The sequence below is a fragment of the Calliphora vicina genome, chromosome 2 (assembly GCF_958450345.1).
Source record: "Calliphora vicina chromosome 2, idCalVici1.1, whole genome shotgun sequence".
NCBI lineage: Eukaryota > Metazoa > Arthropoda > Insecta > Diptera > Calliphoridae > Calliphora > Calliphora vicina.
Window position 1 is genome coordinate 57104609 of NC_088781.1, and position 19850 is coordinate 57124458.

Below are 19850 nucleotides of genomic sequence, written 5' to 3' on the forward strand. Positions count from 1 at the left end.
TATACGAGCGCGACTGCCAACAACAAGCAGAATAATTAATTTAATTTTATTTGCACACACGGACGGACCCACATACTCAAATTATCGCATGCATTTTGAGCTTTTGAGAATCGTTTTAGTGGTCGTTCTTTGGTCGCTAAATTTAAATTGTATAAAAGAACTACAACAAACAACATTTAAATAAAACAGTCTTAAAAAAGCTTATACAGATCGCCAAAGCTTTTTCGTTAATAAGGCGAATGAAAATTGTGGGAAACATGGGACTCCGTGGCGCAACGGTAGCGCGTCTGACTCCAGATCAGAAGGTTGCGTGTTCAAATCACGTCGGGGTCAAGCAGAACAAATTTTTTTAATTTTTTTTGTTTTATAAATTTGTATTGAATAAAATTAATTTTATCAAATAAAGGTTTGTATGAGGACAATCTAAAAAGTACTTTTAAAATAAAAAATGAATTAGTCAAGTTGGAGTGTGTATCCAGGAATTTTTGATATTTTAAAAACTAGGTAACTCCATTTTTTGCAAAAATAGCGATAACACCAAAAATATAAAGCTAGCACTCTGTCAGATTGAAATTTTGATATAGTTTCTCATTTAAAAGTTATTTTAATGTAAAAACTAGCTAACTTCATGCTTTTTTAAAAAAAAAAAAACAAAAAAACAAGAAAAATTGAATGTTTAAAACGACGTGGTTTCGAAAACTAAGACAGGAAGTGCGAAATAGAACAAATTCGGGTCACAAGCTCTTTGGGCATGAATTTTGAAAATAAAAATTGCAAGCTCCGAGAATTCGAAGAATGCTATACATTTGGGTTGCCCTTAATAAACAAAAGTTGGATTTTGGCCAGTATCACCCCCCAGTTTGCTGAACATTGGTAAAAATATCATCCTGAAAAAAATTTAGGTAAATCGGTTGGGGTTAAGACGTGTCGCAAGCCCTCTGAAGTTTCGAAATGCATTAACAAGGGGGAAAAATCCTATTTTTTTTAAATTTTTGTAAAAAAAATTTGTTGTAAGACATTAAAAACAGAAATTGGTTAAAATATGTTAAAGTTTTACTAAAATTGGAAAACGTTAAATCTAAAATTTCTAATGGAAAGATAGCGAAATATTATATATTTTTGGGCCGATTTTGATGACACTTAAGAAAAATATAACATGAAGTCTAGTATTTATAATAACAGCACAAAATGGAAATTATACCTTAATAGCAATTGGGGTTAAAATGACCCCAAACTTTTAAACTTTTGTTAAGGGCCACCCTAATATACATATATCTATTTTGAAGTCGTATTCTAGACTGCCAAACACCCAAAATCTTTCCCAGTAATAGTTTTTAGTTATTAATTTTCAAATAAAAATACTTGATTAAATGTTATTTGACATGAAGAATATTCATTAGAGTTATACCGAGATTTGCCTGTATATGAGTTTTTGACTAAAAATCTATTAAATTCAGAATTTCTATGTTCAAATTTAGGAGTTATTACACGAATTTTCACCTAATAATATCCAATATATTGTTACGAAATTGTACTTGAATTCAAAATATAACGATTTTAACGGCTGATTTAAAAGTAGCATAATGCTTTCAAATAACAGTCCTGTAAAACTGTAACATATCTGTGGGCATTATTAAATAAAAGCTTTCAGTTGATTTGATCGTAAGTTGGCAACGCTGTATTCGATTTCGAATATTCAGTTAAAGAACATTGTAGAAAGTACGCCACAGATGGCGTATGTATTAGAAACCTCTAGACAGTTAAAGAGCTTTCTAGATGGTAATGCAGTGTTATAAATAGTGGCAGAGGTTGCAGTCGTGAGTGAGTTTTATCAGAGACGCTTTTCGAATAAACATCAACTAAGTGCCTTAAAGTGTGTTGTGTTTTTCAAGTAAATTCGGGTATATTATAAATTGTGTCTGTATTTCTGAGAATTTATAAACGTGTATAAAAAACATTGAGTGGCTATTTAATTCTGTTGTTGTTGTACATTTTAAAGAAATAAAGAGTTGTTACAATTTTCAAACTACTAAACGGCTTTTATTTGCAATCAAAAGTATCCGGTTTATTTAAAGGAAATAAACCAGCATTTTGAAAAGGTTAAAACGTAACAATATGTACTCCCCAACTTGTTATACCCTACACCACCATAGTGATGAGGGTATAATGCGTTTGTGCAGATGTTTATAACGCTCAAAAATATTAGTCTAACACCAACCTTAAAGTATACCGATCGACTTAGAATCACTTTCTGAGTCGATTGAACGATGCCCGTCCGTCCGTCTGGTCGGCTGGCTGTCCATGTAAACCTTGTGCGCAGAGTACAGATCGCAATTTTGAAGATATTTCGATGAAATTTGGTACATATTATTTTTTCGTCTCAAGGACCAATTGAAACTGGCTGAAATCGGTCCATTATTTCACCTAGTCCCCATACAAATGTCCTCCCGAAATTGGACTTTATCGGTCATAAATGTTTAATTTATATATGTATCTCTACAAATTCCGCTCCAAATAAGTTTTTTATACACAAAATTCATGTCACCAAATTTTGTTAAGATCGGTCCATAATTAGTCATAGCTCCAATATATGCCCGCTTCCGAAAATCACTTTAACGTGCATAAATCACTTAAAAATGTTGGTATACACACAAAACTCAACACAGTTAACTTTAATATAGACGTAAATCAGACGACCTAATTTCATGGTGATCGGTCCATAATTGGTCATAGCCCCCATATAAGACCCACTTCCGAAAATCACTCACGAATATAAATTATTGAAATTTTAAAAGAAAAAAGTTTTTTTACTTAGTGTAGGGTATTATATGGTCGGGCTTGACCGATCATACTTTCTTACTTGTTTTTTGTTGAAGAAATTATGCAATAAATGATTTAATTCTAGGCAAGCTATGGCCCAGAGCTTGTAATTCCTCCTCCATATACATATATTTGGAGCATTAAATGTATCTAAATATTTCACAAATTTAAGATATTAAAAAAAACAAGTTCATTTTTTTAATGGTGTAAAGTTTATAAACAATTAATTTTCAAATGGCATTTCACTTATTGCAAAACTTAAACAAACTTTGGTTGTAAAATAAATTTAAAAAAGAAACAATGTATGTAAGTTAATATTTATTCACCTGCACATTGTCTGGTAACATGTTGCATAAAGCAACAATACAATGACTCTTTTTGTTTCCTGTAACAACAAAATATTGTAACACCAAAATGCATTAAATGTTTGTGCAAACAAAAGTTTATTGTTTTAAGCATTTTTGTGAGCATACGCTGGCTTAAAAAGGTACCAAAAAAAAACTAACAAAAACGAAACGTTATAATATACAATATAAAAAAAATAACAAAAGAAAAAGTTTTAAAAATAAACCACATGTTATTGTTTAAACTTGATGTTGTCACCGTTTATAAAAGACTCAAACACTTTCACTAACAAATGCATCCTTAAGCACTTGCACGTATATTAGGGGTTCCCTAATGCTAAAATTATTGTCCATTTTATTATTGTCTAAAAACCAAATTCTGAAAATTTTATTAAAATCCTATAACGTTTAGAGGTAACAATTTATTCAAGAAAATTAAATATTGAAACAAAAATTTCAATTAAAAATAATTTTTGTATTTAATCATCCATGGGTAAGGATGTCAATAATTGAAATCAAGAAATTCAAATAAACATTGAGAATTAGTAAATAGAAATTCAGAAAAGAAAACTAATATTGAAAAAAGGTAAATCAAAATGAGAAATCCAAATTAATATTTAGAAAATATAAACTGTAATTCAGAAAAGCAAGTTAATATTGAGAAAACAAAAAAAAATTAAATTCATAAATCATAAAATTTCAAAAATAGAATGATCGAAGCCAAATTTAAAAAAATTAAACGAATTATTTTTGATTATTATAAATGCTACATGAGGATTAAAATTTTAATGTTTGTACCTACATGGGTTAGCTTGGGGACCTATTTGAAATTGCCCAACTTCGAGGAAATTTAGGTCACAGATTTGTTAATATTATTTACAAATATTTTATTTCAGATTGTTGCTTTGGGTTGCTAATTTTAGTGTTCGTAATATTAGATTTCAAGGAAATTGGTAATTAACCATCCGTTGTCGATTTGGCAACGTTCGTGTACGATTTGACACCATAAGTAGTCGACCGTTCGTGTACGATTTGACACCTGACAATTGTTCCTTTCTATTTTTTTTGTAATTAATATAAATAACAATTTCTTTATTTTTTACATTTTTTTAATACAATACTTATAAATACTTAATTATAAAATAAGTATAAAAACTATTGTTCAATTCACAACTGACGTTGTACAGTCGTATGAGTTATAAGTCGTCGGAATCTACAATAGTTGTACAAATGTTGTTGACAATTTCTACATAAATGTTTTGTACAACACCTACAACATTTTTACATATGTTTTTCGAAAGTTTAAGTGTTACCAAGAGTACATATTTATACATAAACAAAAAAATTAGACAATTTTAGTGTAAAATAACAACCACACGGTAACACCGAAATCAGTTGATTTATTTAATTTATGAAAAACGATAATTTGTTTTAAATATTTGTCAATTGTTTGCATTGTTATGCAATGCAGATCCCAGTTTGCTAATTATAATGATTTTACATATTATTGGACTTTGGAATGTTTTGTTTTAATATTCTTCTGTTGACATTTTCAAGACTTGACAAGGTAAACTTACGATTTGGCGAAATTTGTGTTCACAACCACAATAGTTGTATCATACAACGTACAACATACAACTACGTTGTGAATTGGACATATATGTTTCCATTTGGAGTTGTATGTCGTCACTGGATTCGTTGGTCTTCTCTGCGTGGATCTTCACTGACTTCACGCCCTGGATCTTCATCTTCATCAACGCAAATTCGCAATCAAACACAATTACACTTTTTAAACTTATTTGCATCACTATTACCCTTTATTATTAAAATATTTAAAATTAAAACACTCTTATAAAAATGCGTCGAGAATAATTTAACAACATTGCGTTGTCGATTAGTACCCGTTTGTTTACAAAATGACACCAATAGTTGTCGATTTTGCAACGTCGTTTTTCCCTCAGTGTAGTGTATCAACTAGGGTATTCGAATTATTCGATTTTTCTATTGTTCGAATAAAATGAATAATTCGAATAAGAGAATTTAACTTGTTCGAATAATTCGATCACAAGTTTAAAATTAATCGAATTATTCGAATAATTAAATTTTTGTAAAAAAGTAAAGAATGAAGTTTTGATGTCGGTTTTTTAATATTTTATTGTTAAAGAAAACAAAAAATAACGTTAAAATTGAGAATGTTAAAAAACATTCGAAAACAAAGTCCATCATTAAATTTTCAATTGACTAGCAAAATCTGTAGTTTACGTTTTAAAAAATTTGACCTAGGTGGACATGATCCTGAATTCAAGTACAATAAAAACGTATTAAGAACTTTTTTATGTCGTTCATTAATTCTGGTTTAAAAATGAGTAACTAATTCATTAGTAAATGAACTATTCACTATTTCTAACAAATTGTATTATACATCAAGCTCTATCAACGTTGCCGAATCTTTGCTTAATAAAGTGATCTTGGGGAATTACACAATAAAAGGAATCTGTCCAAAGTTTGATATCATTGTCAGTGAACGTGACTAATTTGAAGTCAGGCAGTGCATGATTGACGCATTTACAAATACGCAAAAAGTTTATTACCATGTTAGACAAAGATGTTCAACGATGTTCAAAATCATGTATAAAACGAACTCCATGCTTTTCTTGCAGCAAAACCTAACTTTGCAATATTTGTGTTTATTATTCGATTTAGTAAATATTTTGCAACACTTACATACGCGGTTAATAACATCACTTATATACATATATTTTAAGATCATGGCCTTTATCTATAAATATCATCCTCAATATCACTTTCTCACATTCTCCATCACATTCAACTCTACTTTAATCTAAGTTAATATTTTGATTATTAATTGCGATTCTTCTAATATTTCGCCAGCTAAATACAAATATTTTATTACGTACCTTTTATTTTCATTGGTTCAAGTCCTAAGTTAAAAATTTTGAAAGATTTGTTTTTAGAATTGTAACTTCTTGCAGTAATATTTAGCTATCGGAACACTCATCTACAGTGATCGAAAGTCCCTTTGTCTTTAGTTATTTGTCGAATTTCAAAAACAATACAATTTTTGTGAGTCATTATTACTTATTTAAATTTGAAATTATGAAAAATTTTAAGCAATTTAATAAATTTAAATATATATGAACATTTATTCGTTTTATTCGATTATTCTACATAAAATTGTTCGAATTATTCGTTATTCGAAAATGGCCGTTTTTAAATTGTTCGAATAATTATTCGTAAGAAATTATTCGATTAATCGAACGATCATTAGTCGAATGAATACCCTAGTATCAACCCCGTATGTGTACAAATTGTACACGAACGGTGTCAATTTCACAACCAAAAAAATGACACCATTCCGTTGCTGAATTGATACCATCCGTTGTCGATTTGACACCGTTCCGTGTACGATTTGACGACACCAGACCGTTGTCGATTTTTCAACTTAGTTTTCCCCTCAATGTACACTAACTGAAACTTATAAAAAATATCAAATAAAGGAAATTGTTAATATAAATGTTTGTACTTTACTTTTTTTACTTGGAGATCGTTAATCCATATTAACTCGCCAAAAGTTAAAAAAATACTTTTGAAAGTAAATTGTAAAATTATGTCATAATGATCAAAATAAATACAAGATTTTCCTAAAATTTTCAGCATTTAGATTTTAGATGATGAAGAACAATTTTAGACCTTGGGAGCATCTAAAATCAAAAAAGTCCAATATAAGGGTCACTCTAACGTACATACATAAATAGTTTAAGCATCAACACACAGTGGTGCTTAAAGCCTTAGTCCGGTTTGAATGAAAATTGTCGCAAAGAAGAAGTGTTGTGGAGTTTAAGTTTTGAATTTGGACGGCATGGGGCTACCAGGGGTCCCCAAAGTAGGACACCTCGGGTATGTTCAATTTTTAAAACGATCCTATTTCTTCGTTTGTGTTCCGATTTCAAATCGAACTAAGTGTTTAGAAATTTCAGATTCATATTCCTCTTTTGTTTTTTTTTTCTATACCACTGTGCTAAGTATGAGTGTTTTCCTTCCACACACATTCTCGCTCTCTTGCCCCTTTTTATAAAATTATTTTTGAAAGAAACAATAAAGTTAGTTTTTTTTTTGTGGTTAGGGGGTAAATAATATGCAGTTTTGTGCATGTATGTAGGTTAGGATGGCCCCAAAAAAAATCACATTTTTAGAAAAACAAATTAAACTTTTATTTCTGAGCAGAACATCCACATCTCTTTTGCTTTCATACAAATGGTTCTCACCTAATGTAGGAGTGTGTTTGTTTATGGTTACAAAAAAAAAAACAAAGAGAACGAAATTAAATTTAATAAAATAACGGTGGCAATAAGAGCTGGTTGAGAAACTTAAACTGCAGGTGTTTGCATTAGACTGCACCAAAATAGCATGGAGGAGAAAAACTTCTAGATACGGCAACTTACCCTAGATTTTGACCGTTTATCAACCCAGCAAAAACTCCACTTACAATTTTAAATGTAACTACTATTTAACTACTTCCTGAATGCATTATTTTGTAGCTAAGTCAAATATACACATAACCGTGAGGTCGCGAGTTCAACTCCCGGTCGAGGCAACATTTATTTTACTTTTTTTGTGTAATTAAAATTAATTTAAATAAATTAGAATATAATTTAAAAATGGAAATTATGTTAATTTTTCTTTGTGTGTCAAAACCATTTACTAATATGTACTTAACAAATGAAATAGGTCGTGGTGTAGTGAGTAAAGGTAGGGTCACACATGACTAGGATTTTTATCCCGGGAATTCCCGGTACAAATTTCCCGGGAATTTTGCCAATTTTTCACTACCCGATTCCCGGGATTTTTAGTCGGGAATCCCGGGAATTAAAAACTGACGAAAATACATAGAAAACAAGTTAGAACTCTATTTTTTTTTTTTTACCAAAAAACAGTGAAAAGTTTTTTACAGTTTTTTGCTTATATCTTGGCATAATAGACTTCTTATTATTATTTATTTGGGGTTTTTCGTATGAAAATTTAAAAAGAGAATTCATTATTTATAGAATTGATTTCTTATTGAATCATTAAAATTTCTTCAAATCCATAACAAAATAGCTTCAAAAATTTATTAAATGATTAAATTATTCTTCAATTAAAAACTAGTACAAAAAGGATTAAGGCAATTTTTTCAATTAATTTTGTAAATGATTTGATTTAACAAAAATTTAATCATTCAAAGTTTGAATAAATTATGCTATTAATTAACTTTAAAATTAATTCAGTTTAAACAAAGGCTTTGGAATGAATCTAAAAAATTAAATATTAGGAATGGATTTATGGAATGAAAGGCTGACATTTTTTAATTACGGATTAAGATTTTAATGAGTTAAGCTCAAATTTTATTAATTAATTCGAAGCTCTGATATTTAATAATTATAACACTAAGTTTTTATATGAAATTTGGCTATAATATTCTTAATTTACAGTATCATTATATATTTCGGGAATAGCCGGGTACCCGGGAATGTAGAAAAAAATGTCCCGATTCCCGGAAATCATAAAAGGTCGGGAAATTAAAAACCCTACACATGACAAATATTTGACGAAAAAGACGTAACCACTAAATAAAATACATTTGAATTCTTTTATTTATTTCAAAATTCTTTTATTTATTTATTTGATGCTGTTTGATCTTACAAAACACTTGTAAGAGTAAAAACGTCAAATTTGTACTTAAAAAAAATGGTTACGTTTTTTTGAGCAAATATTTGCCATGTGTGACCCTACCTTAAGACGTTAGATTAATAAACAAAAATGGTTGAAGTACGTGGGTTCGAGTCTCCGTGTCCCAGGCAAATAATGTTTGGTTTACGTACATTAAAAGCTTTATTTGTAGGACACATTACAATAGCTTACTTTTGGGATATCGCGAACAAAAATAAAGTACTTTTTCCAGTAAAATAATAAATAGGGTATAAATCGTCCAATTCTCCTTCAGCTTATTTACAAAATTGCGTTCTGCCCTGATAAAACACATAATAAAGTAAAGTTGGAAAAGCTCTTTTACGTATTTGAGAACTTCCTTTAGATACACTCCATGACAATTTAAATTTGATAAAAAAGGTTGAAATTAAATTTTCTAGAATAATTTACAGTTTTATCGCCGCCAGAAATTTGTCCTATCTGTATTCTTAGTACACGTAAAACTTACATACATCAGTATTCTATGACTAAATATTAAAATAATAATTTCCAGGATGAGATATTGATCTGACTTCACAGGAATCAGTTGCTGACTAATGTGCATAGGTGTAGAGTAAACATTATTTTTTTCCGCTTTTTTACTCGTGTGTTTTTTTTGTATTATTTTAATAATAACCTCTATACATTTACACATTGTTAAGTACATACATGCTAAACATTGTGTAAATCTTGCACCTTCAAAACTTTTTTTGAAAACTTTTTTTTTTTATTGCTGTTTTTTTTATTTCCTACGTGGAAAACTTTCTATGGGTGTTTAAGTATAGAATAACCCGTACTAAACACGCTCCTTATGTACACATACGTGATCTCACTTTGCACACACTAACCCATCTACTCATGCCCTCACTCACCTTCAAGCATTCACATATGGGCATTTCCACAGAAAGGTTTTAGTTTTATTGACATCTTCACTTTAGTATTTATGGTTTACGTATTTATATCATGACTGCACTTATCTCCTAAAATCTTTATCTCAACAAAACTAAAAGAAGACGAACAATGCTTTACTAACGGTACGTTTTTCATTTGATTTTGTTAATGTTCGAATGTTGCATTACCGTACCAATTCATCCTTTGTTATCAGTACTCCGCGATCGTTCAAATAAAGCGGCTGAAAATTGTATTTAAATTTAAAAACAAATAAGAGAGCTATATTCGGCTGTACCGAATCTTATATACCCTTCACCAAATTATACTTCAAAATAAAAATTTTAAATATTTTTAGGTAAACAAAATTTATTTTTTTTCCAAAGTTGTTTTTTTATTTTTTGGAAAAAATTGTTTCGAATTGTTTTTTTAAATTTTTTTTTTTCAATTTTATTTTAATATTTAGCAAAAAAAAATTTTGGTGAGAAAAAAATTCAGGTTAAAACATATTTTTTCCGATTTTGACCCATTGTAGGTCCAACTTACTATGGTCTTATATACGTCATTGCAAAGGTCTATCTGTCATTAGATATCCATATTGTCTATATTAATGACTTAGTAATCCGTATATAGGTCTAAAACCGAGGTTGTCCTGGTTTTTTCATTATATCTCAGCCATTTGTGGACCGATTTTCTCGATTTTAAATAGCAGCCGAGCCGGAAGAATTCCGGAGATATTGATATATGAATCGTGTAAGTTATTAGGGGGCGTCGGAAAGTTGATTTCAACAGACAGGCGGACAGATAGACATGGCTTAATCGACTCCGCTATCTATAAGGATCCAGAATATATATCGGAAATGAAAAATGTAGAAATTACAAACGGAACGATAAACTTATATATACCCTTCTCACGAAGGTGAAGGGTATAAAAAAAATTTACTGCATCTAATCGACACACTAAACATTTTATTTTGATACTTAAAATATGTCTCGTTCGTGATCGTAAGTGTATCTTGCATAAATCAAGATCATGATAATTTTTTTTTGTTTGTTAATAGGTCCGTTAATGTTTTTGTTTGCTTTCTCTTAGTTTAGGAGTTGTAGGATTTAGTAATTAATAAATTATCTAAATTATATAATAGAGGTAAAGCTCGGTGTTTTGAAAGTTTACATCTGAATTTCACTTGAGGGGGTTAAAGTTTCCCAACTCTGGGACATTCTTATTGTTAATCGGCATAAGAAACCATGTCTTTCTACAAAAATGGTCTCCGTAATATTTTACATAAATTTGCTGAACACATTTTATACCTAAAATGTAAGGATCACATGGCCGATTAACAATATGAATGTGCCAGAAAAATATAAATTATTGATATTTTAAAAGAAAAATGTTTTTGCTCTTTTACTTAGTGTAGGGTATTATATGGTCGGGCTTGACCGACCATACTTACTTACTTGTTTTTTTTTTTAATTCGAATGCCGAGTGCGCAACTGTGGAAATACCCATATTTATGTTTGTATTGTAGGAAAACGTTGTGATTTAATAGTTTTTAAAAGTTAAAAATGGCAAATGTAAGTGCAATATTTGTTTTTTTTTCTGGAAGCAACATACTGTGGCTCCGATTTCAATATTATTTTCTTCATTCTTATGTGTCATACTAAACGATGTGAGTTTTTTGTTTGTTTGCTATTGTCCCTACTGTGCCACAGCAGCAACATGTTTCCACTATCTGTCTATTTGGGTTAGAGAGAGCGTATTTCACATTTATTTGTTTTTTTTTTATACCCTTCACCACCATAAGTGGTGAATGAGGGTATATATAAGTTTTCATTCCGTCTGTAACATTGAGAAATATTCATCTGAGACCCAACAAAGTATATATATTATTGATCCTTATGCAATTCTAAGTCGATTGAGCTACGTCTGTCTGTCTGTGTAAAACACGCTCACGTCCAAAAAAAATTGATAAACTTGCAAGAAATATGTTTATTGTTCTCCTAAGCAGTTTGGTATGGAAAATCAGCAAAATCGGTTCAGTGGAACCAGAGTTATGAACCAAAATGTAAGACAACTTAAAAAACATGATCATTTTAAAATAGTTTTTGTTATTTGTGCAAATATATTGCAGATAACACCGTCAAATTTTACACACGTTACTCTATGTCAGAAGGACTAACTTTGGTAAAAATTATAGGAATCAGTCCATGATTTCTCCTAGCCTCCATAAAAATTTCTTCCCGAAATATGGTTTTATGGTCTGTAAATGCCTACAAAATTGCAGTATCCACACAAAATTCAGGAAAAATAAGTTTAGTGCTTAAAAAAATCACAACACCAATTTTTTTGTGGATCGGAAATCACTTAAATAAGCATAAATGTCTTATAAATATAGCTATTAAGTTTAAATTCGTCACAAATAGTCCCCATATATACCAAAATCGCTATACCTAATTCTATGAAGATCGGCCAATAATTGGTTATAAGACAACTTCCGAAGAACACATTAACCTACATAAATATCTAAAAAATATCAATATCAGAACAATATTTTATAAAAATCTCTAATTTATATTTAGAAGACATACTACAGGATTTTGTGAATATCGGTCCATATTTGACCATAGCTCCCATATAATGTCCACTTCTGAAAATCAGTTAAGTACTCATAAATCTCTTATAAATATCTTTATCATGCTAAAATTCGACACAAATAATAAGAATATACATAGAAATCACTGTTCCAAATTTTACGCAGATTGGCCGATGATTGGTCATAGCTCCCCTATAAGTCACATTTCCGAAAAAGATATCAACCTCAATAAATATTTAAAACAAATCGATATCAAAATGAAATTACGCACAGATTAGCTATTTTTATCCAGCAATCATACTACTGGATTTTGTGAACATCGGTCCATATTTAACCATAGCTCCCATATTAGGTCCACTCTCGAAATTACTAAAATCCTCATAAATTTCTTACAAATAAAGTCATCAGGTTGATATTCGAAACCAATTTGTTCAATATATGTATACAAAAATTTATGTACCAAATGTTACGATGATAGGCTCATAATTGGTCATAGCCTCCATATAGGAACCACTTCCGGAAAACACATTAACCTGCACAAATATCCAAAATAATCTGTACTGAAACAAAATTTTACACCGATCAGTAATTTGTATCCAAGAATCGTACTGCAAGATTTTTTTTAAATATTGGTCCATAATTCGTCATAGCTCCCATATAAGGTCCACTCTTGTTAATGGCGTTGTTTATATTAAATTGTACAAAATTAGCACTCAAATACTTAGGCCCATAATAGGTCATAGCTTCCATATATTGAACCAAAATAGAACACAGATCAGTAATTTTTAAAATCATACTACTGAATTTTGTGAATATCGGTCCATATTTGGCAACAGCTCCCATATAAATACCTAAAAATCACGTTAAAATATTTTATGACAATCGACTCATAATAGGTCATAGCTCCCATATAAGTTCCACAACCCAATATCTTGAAATTTTTCCAAATATATGTATTTGTATTCCCTTTTTATGTCTGTCTGTCTGTCTGTCTGTCTGTCTGTCTGTCTGTCTGTCTGTCTGTCTGTCTGTCTGTCTGTCTGTCTGTCTGTCTGTCTGTCTGTCTGTCTGTCTGTCTGTCTGTCTGTCTGTCTGTCTGTCTGTCTGTCTGTCTGTCTGTCTGTCTGTCTGTCTGTCTGTCTGTCTGTCTGTCTGTCTGTCTGTCTGTCTGTCTGTCTGTCTGTCTGTCTGTCTGTCTGTCTGTCTGTCTGTCTGTCTGTCTGTCTGTCTGTCTGTCTGTCTGTCTGTCTGTCTGTCTGTCTGTCTGTCTGTCTGTCTGTCTGTCTGTCTGTCTGTCTGTCTGTCTGTCTGTCTGTCTGTCTGTCTGTCTGTCTGTCTGTCTGTCTGTCTGTCTGTCTGTCTGTCTGTCTGTCTGTCTGTCTGTCTGTCTGTCTGTCTGTCTGTCTGTCTGTCTGTCTGTCTGTCTGTCTGTCTGTCTGTCTGTCTGTCTGTCTGTCTGTCTGTCTGTCTGTCTGTCTGTCTGTCTGTCTGTCTGTCTGTCTGTCTGTCTGTCTGTCTGTCTGTCTGTCTGTCTGTCTGTCTGTCTGTCTGTCTGTCTGTCTGTCTGTCTGTCTGTCTGTCTGTCTGTCTGTCTGTCTGTCTGTCTGTCTGTCTGTCTGTCTGTCTGTCTGTCTGTCTGTCTGTCTGTCTGTCTGTCTGTCTGTCTGTCTGTCTGTCTGTCTGTCTGTCTGTCTGTCTGTCTGTCTGTCTGTCTGTCTGTCTGTCTGTCTGTCTGTCTGTCTGTCTGTCTGTCTGTCTGTCTGTCTGTCTGTCTGTCTGTCTGTCTGTCTGTCTGTCTGTCTGTCTGTCTGTCTGTCTGTCTGTCTGTCTGTCTGTCTGTCTGTCTGTCTGTCTGTCTGTCTGTCTGTCTGTCTGTCTGTCTGTCTGTCTGTCTGTCTGTCTGTCTGTCTGTCTGTCTGTCTGTCTGTCTGTCTGTCTGTCTGTCTGTCTGTCTGTCTGTCTGTCTGTCTGTCTGTCTGTCTGTCTGTCTGTCTGTCTGTCTGTCTGTCTGTCTGTCTGTCTGTCTGTCTGTCTGTCTGTCTGTCTGTCTGTCTGTCCGTCTGTCTGTCTGTCTGTTGAAATCAGTTTTCTGAAGACCCCAGATATCTTCGGGATCCAAATCTTCAATAATTCTGTCAGACATGCTTTCGAGAATTTTGCTATTTAAAATCAGCAAAATCGGTCCACAAATGGCTGAGATATGAGGAAAAAACCGAGACAACCTCGATTTTTGACCTATTTTTTTACCTATATCTGGATTACTAAGACATTAATATAGACAATATGGATATCTAATGATAGATATTTCAAAGACATTTGCAACGACGTATATAAGACCATAGTAAGTTGGACCTACAATGGGTCAAAATCGGGAAAAAAATTTTGAACCCGAAAAAATTCAAAAAACAACTGGGAAAAAATTAAATTTTGTTTACCTAAAAATATTTAAAATTTTGAAGTATAATTTGGTGAAGGGCATATAAGATTCGGCACAGCCGAATATAGCACTCTTACTTGTTTATATTCTGTTTATTCACTTGAGGTTAAAAAGGAAAAAATAGTATTACTAAGAATTGTTATATTTTTTCAGTTGTTATACTATCATATTTAGGTGGAGGGTATTTAAGATTCGGCACGGCCGAATATAGTACTCTTACTTGTTTTTTTTTGGTTTTCTTTGACAATCAAATATTTAAAATCCTATATCAAAACATCATTCTTTACTTAAAAAAATGTAAATTATTCGAATAATGTGACGTATACGTAATATTATTAATTTATAAAGAAACAAAATAATATTACGTATACGTCACATGTAAAATGGGGAGAACAAAAATTTGGTAAGACATAGCAAAATTGAGAAATATAAATTTTTTAAAATATTAAAACCGAAGCTAAAATCGACAGAAGAGAACTTTTTTATAATACCAATATATAGTAAACTTTTTATGGGAACCGCCACAAAAATAAAACAAAACAGACGGTCTAGCCCGGTCACACGCTGCATTACATTGAGTATGAGCAAAGAAAAGTTTTATTTTAAAATTATCAATTTTTTTTCCTATTTTCGGAAATCTGACTATATGGGAGTAATTATAGAAATTAGGTCGCATTATTTTCGTATATACACTTATTTGTGTTATTTTTAATGCTCGTTAATGTGATTTTTGAAAGTGATTCATATGGGTAAATTACAGATCGATATTTCGGAAAGACATTTGTTTCAATAGCCTTTGTCAAAATATCTTCAAAATTGCGAACTGTAAATCGACTCAGAAAGAAAAGTATACCGATCACCTCAGAATCAATTTCTAAGTCGATTAAACGATGTCCGTCCGTCAGGCAGGCTGGATTGCTGGCTTTCATATATACATTAATCACATGATCTAATTTCATAGTTACCGGTCCATTATTGTTCATAGTTCCCATATAAGGATCACTTCCGAAAATCAATCACGAATATAAATTACTGAAATTTTAAAAGAAAAATGTTTATCCTCATTTACCGACCATACTCCGGTAGTTATTAGTGGCGATCACTATTCTAATACGATATACAATGCCGTAATAAATGTTAAATAAAGAGTATCAAACACTAGAAACGACAAGAGTGGAGGAGTTGCGTTATTTTTTCAGAACACAAATCTTCAAACTTTGTTCTATACAGAGCATCGAAATAATTAACCGGATTATTGGATATTTAATCGGTGAAATATTGTTTTTTTTTTGGAGAAACGAGCATTTTTAAGGTGATATATTTCCATTTTTATACCCTTCGCCATGAGTGGCAAAGGTACATATATATAAGTTTGTCATTCCGTTTGTAATTTCTACATTTTTCATTTGCGACCCCATAAAGTATATGTATATATTCTGGATCGTTATAGATAGCGGAGTCGATATAGCCATGTCCGTCTGTCCGTCTGTATGTTGAAATCAACTTTCCAAATCCCCTAAATAACTTACAAACATGATTGATACATCAAAATCTCTGGCTCGGTTGCTATTTAAAATCGAGAAAATTGGTCCACAAAAAACCCAAAAACCCATGTATTTTGTTAATGTTTCATGAAATCATGTACATATATAATAGCATAAAAAAAAGAAAAATAAAAGTTTAGTTGTGTGTATATATGTATGTAGATGTGTTATACACATTGAGTATATTCACCAATTCTATTTTGTTTCTTTGTAAATCTTATTCTCTAACAAAATAGAGAGAGTTGTTTATGAGTTCTCATATGAGCAACTCTATCATACGTAAACATCACAAACACCCAACAACAACATTCTACAACATGGAATGAAATGAGAATTACAAATCAAACACATGCGTTCATAATTTGTATGTATTATATATATGAAGTGTTTTGCACAAACCTTCATCACTGTAGGTCTTGTATTTATTATTTATATTAAGGTATACTTTGGTGAAGGGTATATAAGATTCGGCACAGCCGAATATAGCTCTGTTACATGTTATTCTTTTATTTTTGTTCTTGCAACATTAATGCTGCAGTGTGTGTTACACAGTATTATCACAGAGGTGTGTGAATTTACTAAGATCAATTCACAATAATACCTTGAAAAAACTGTATTATAGAATTATAGGTAGAATTCTTTGCTACGATCGATTTACAATTGTTCACTGCGTTATAACAAAGGTTTGTGAATCAAAAAAAATCAGCTTTACTGTATTACTACAATAGTTGTTGTATTAGCTAAGCATTCGGCGGATAGACACTGCCTTTAACCTTCGCTTTACCAAAGGTTTTTTATGTACATGGTTTACCAATACCCACCCGGGTGACACTACACTTTTATAAATATATGCGACGAATGAAATTTAAAAAAATTTAAAAAACCTTATTAGAAGTTATATGGCAGATAATACCATCAAAATTTACATTCGTTATTTTTATGACAAAAAGACTAACTTTGTTGAAAGTGGTAAGAATCGGTCCAAGATTTGTTTTATCCCCCATACAAATTCTTTCCAAAATATGATAAAATTCAGCAAAAATAAGTTTCGTGCAAAAAGAAATCACAAGAATAAATTCGTTTGTGGATGTGACCATATTTGACCATATCCCCCATATAAAGTATACTTCCGAATCAAGTTGAAATTTGACACAAATAATTCCCAACTTGCTAGATGAAGGGTATTTAAAATTCGGCACAGCCGAATACTGTACTCTAATTGATATTTTATTATAATTATTATATATTTAAACTGATAAGAACTTAAAATAATCAGTACTCAAACAAAATTCCTTAAGCGAAAGTTGTATTTAAATAATTTCAAAAATAATTTCAGTTGTCAGTTCCACTCGAAAGTTGTAATACGTAAAATGTTTGGGAAAATTAAGCTGCTTTGCCTAAATGGCATTTTATTAATTATATTTCATTTCATAACACCTATTCAAGGCTATTGCAAATTAGATTTTCCGTTTAAACCGCTAAACCCAACAATTTATAAAATTGTGGGTTCACACAAATTAAAAATACATCCCAATTCACTAATGCGTGATATGTATTTATATGAAAATCAAAAAATTGAGGTAGAATGTGACACAAAATTCGAACGGTAAGTAAATGTATGTCAATTTTTATTTTTTTATGGGGAATTTTCAAAGAGTTCTGGTCGGATTACTGTGAGACTTGCTATAATAAGTAGTCCAATTTTGAAAATTTAATTAAATTCGTAATGTTTATCATATGTTTAAAAATAAATTAAACCATACTATTCTTTTTAATAGACCAAGAAGATTCAAAACAACAAAGAAACTGTATATCAGATGTAATAATGATCTGTACGTGAAGTCGGATAAAATCAGTTCCGAAATTAATTATTCTGAAATTTCTTTAACATGTTCATCATTAGATAGGAACATGTATGAAACATCCAATAAATTTACATGGTGTCCAGCCAATGCGACTTCATATATTTTAGCCAAACATAAGCGAGACTCGAACTTAAGTCATGACTACTTGGCTGGAATCTGTTATGACATCGACAAACGGTCCTTTTCTTCAGCGTACTACACATTGGCACCTAAAAATTCTGAATATGCGGTAAATAGATTCAAATCAACTAAGTAATTGTTAAATTGTTTTGAAAGTTTTGTTAATTTCAGCACCCATCTGTTTTGGGGAATTTCTATACTCCTAGTTTGGAAATACAGGATATAAGGGATACATTTGATGAAAATAGGTAATCGAATTTCTTCTGTAAAATACACACATTTCATTGAATATTGTTAACTTTTAATTGTTTTAGCATTAAGGATTTCAATAACGAACAGCTTAAGAAGTGGATAACTAATTCAAATTATGAATACAGCACGGTAATGCAGCATCCAAAACCCTTTCCAACATTTAATTTGCAGTTTTTATCTCCAATTGAGTTTGCATGGTGGCAAAATTTACGTCTTTACAATTGGAAAAATTATGCAACAGCTCTCGAGCAACATGTCGAGAGTGAAAATCAAACCTACGACATTTTAGCAGGTGTATCTGGTGCCACAAAGATACCCATTATAGACGATTGTGAAACGAATTATACTTTAAAGGAGGTAGTTTATGGAACGGAGCAGAAAATACCATTGTATGTTTGGAATTATTTACAGGCCAGAGACAATAGCTCCAATGAGATTGTCATTATTGGTTTCAATTCACCATTTAATGAGGTAAGTAATTATGAACATTTCCAATGAATGGGACTCTAAATTTTCTTTTAGTTTTACTCAGAAGAGGAAATAGTATTTTGCCGGGACAAATGTCAGGAAATTCCTTGGTTAAAAAAAGTTAGCTCTACTTTTCGTTATGGAATAATGGGCATTGTATTTTGCTGTGACGTTGAAGATGTTAAATCTTCGAAACATTTAGATGGCTTTCCACAAAATGATATGCAATCGATTCCGGCTGAAACAACAACATCATTTATATTAAATCACGCACCAATAACTGAAGCTAATAATAACGATGAATATAATGCTGAAGAGGAGCATTGATTTCACATACCCTTTATCAAAGTTTTAGTAATTAAAAGCTCCATACAATCTTTCTTTATGTTAACTTATAACCCTCATTAACAATAAAAATGTAACATCAAATCACCACTAAATGGTTAGTATTCTGAACTTGTTTTATTATAACTAAGCTATATTCGGCTGTGCCCACAATTTGTGGACAATTTCGGGTTTTTAGGACTTTGTATTTTAATTGTTTTTAAACCTCTGACGGGAATTTTGTTCTAAAATGGTTTTGACTTTGAAACTTTCTAATCAACAAGCAGTATTTTCGGGAAATTTTCACCTACTAAGTCGTCTAGGCCCTATCGTGACTTTAACAGGCAGCTGGACAGACATATCGAAATCGTCTTAGATATACATTTTGGGTGCTTAAAAATGTTTCGTTCTACGATCAATATTTCGATATGTTATTAACGGAATGGCAA

The 19850-nt window shown here is 31.2% G+C and overlaps 2 protein-coding genes and 1 non-coding gene across 5 annotated transcripts in view; 2 read left to right on the plus strand and 1 right to left on the minus strand.

Annotated features, from left to right (window-relative positions):
- The window catches only part of LOC135952119 (serine-rich adhesin for platelets), a 322223-nt gene that overhangs the window by 13203 nt on the left and 289170 nt on the right, over positions 1 to 19850 (minus strand). The window lies entirely within an intron of this gene.
- On the plus strand, positions 262 to 333 carry TRNAW-CCA (transfer RNA tryptophan (anticodon CCA)). The gene has a single exon. It is a non-coding gene; the product is annotated as a tRNA-Trp (tRNA).
- Positions 17834 to 19526, plus strand: LOC135951085 (uncharacterized). Its single transcript, XM_065500664.1, has 5 exons — positions 17834 to 17978; positions 18151 to 18466; positions 18529 to 18605; positions 18672 to 19080; positions 19132 to 19526. The coding sequence occupies exons 1-5, from the start codon at positions 17914 to 17916 to the stop codon at positions 19402 to 19404; spliced, it is 1140 nt and encodes a 379-aa protein (XP_065356736.1). The 5' UTR covers positions 17834 to 17913; the 3' UTR covers positions 19405 to 19526.

Coding starts and splice junctions, on each gene's coding strand:
- LOC135951085 (XM_065500664.1), top strand. CDS start 17,914: ATGCGTGATATGTATTTATATGAAAATCAAAAAATTGAGGTAGAATGT. Junction 18,467..18,528: donor CTAAAAATTCTGAATATGCG/GTAAATAGATTC, acceptor TGTTAATTTCAG/CACCCATCTGTTTTGGGGAA. Junction 19,081..19,131: donor TCAATTCACCATTTAATGAG/GTAAGTAATTAT, acceptor ATTTTCTTTTAG/TTTTACTCAGAAGAGGAAAT.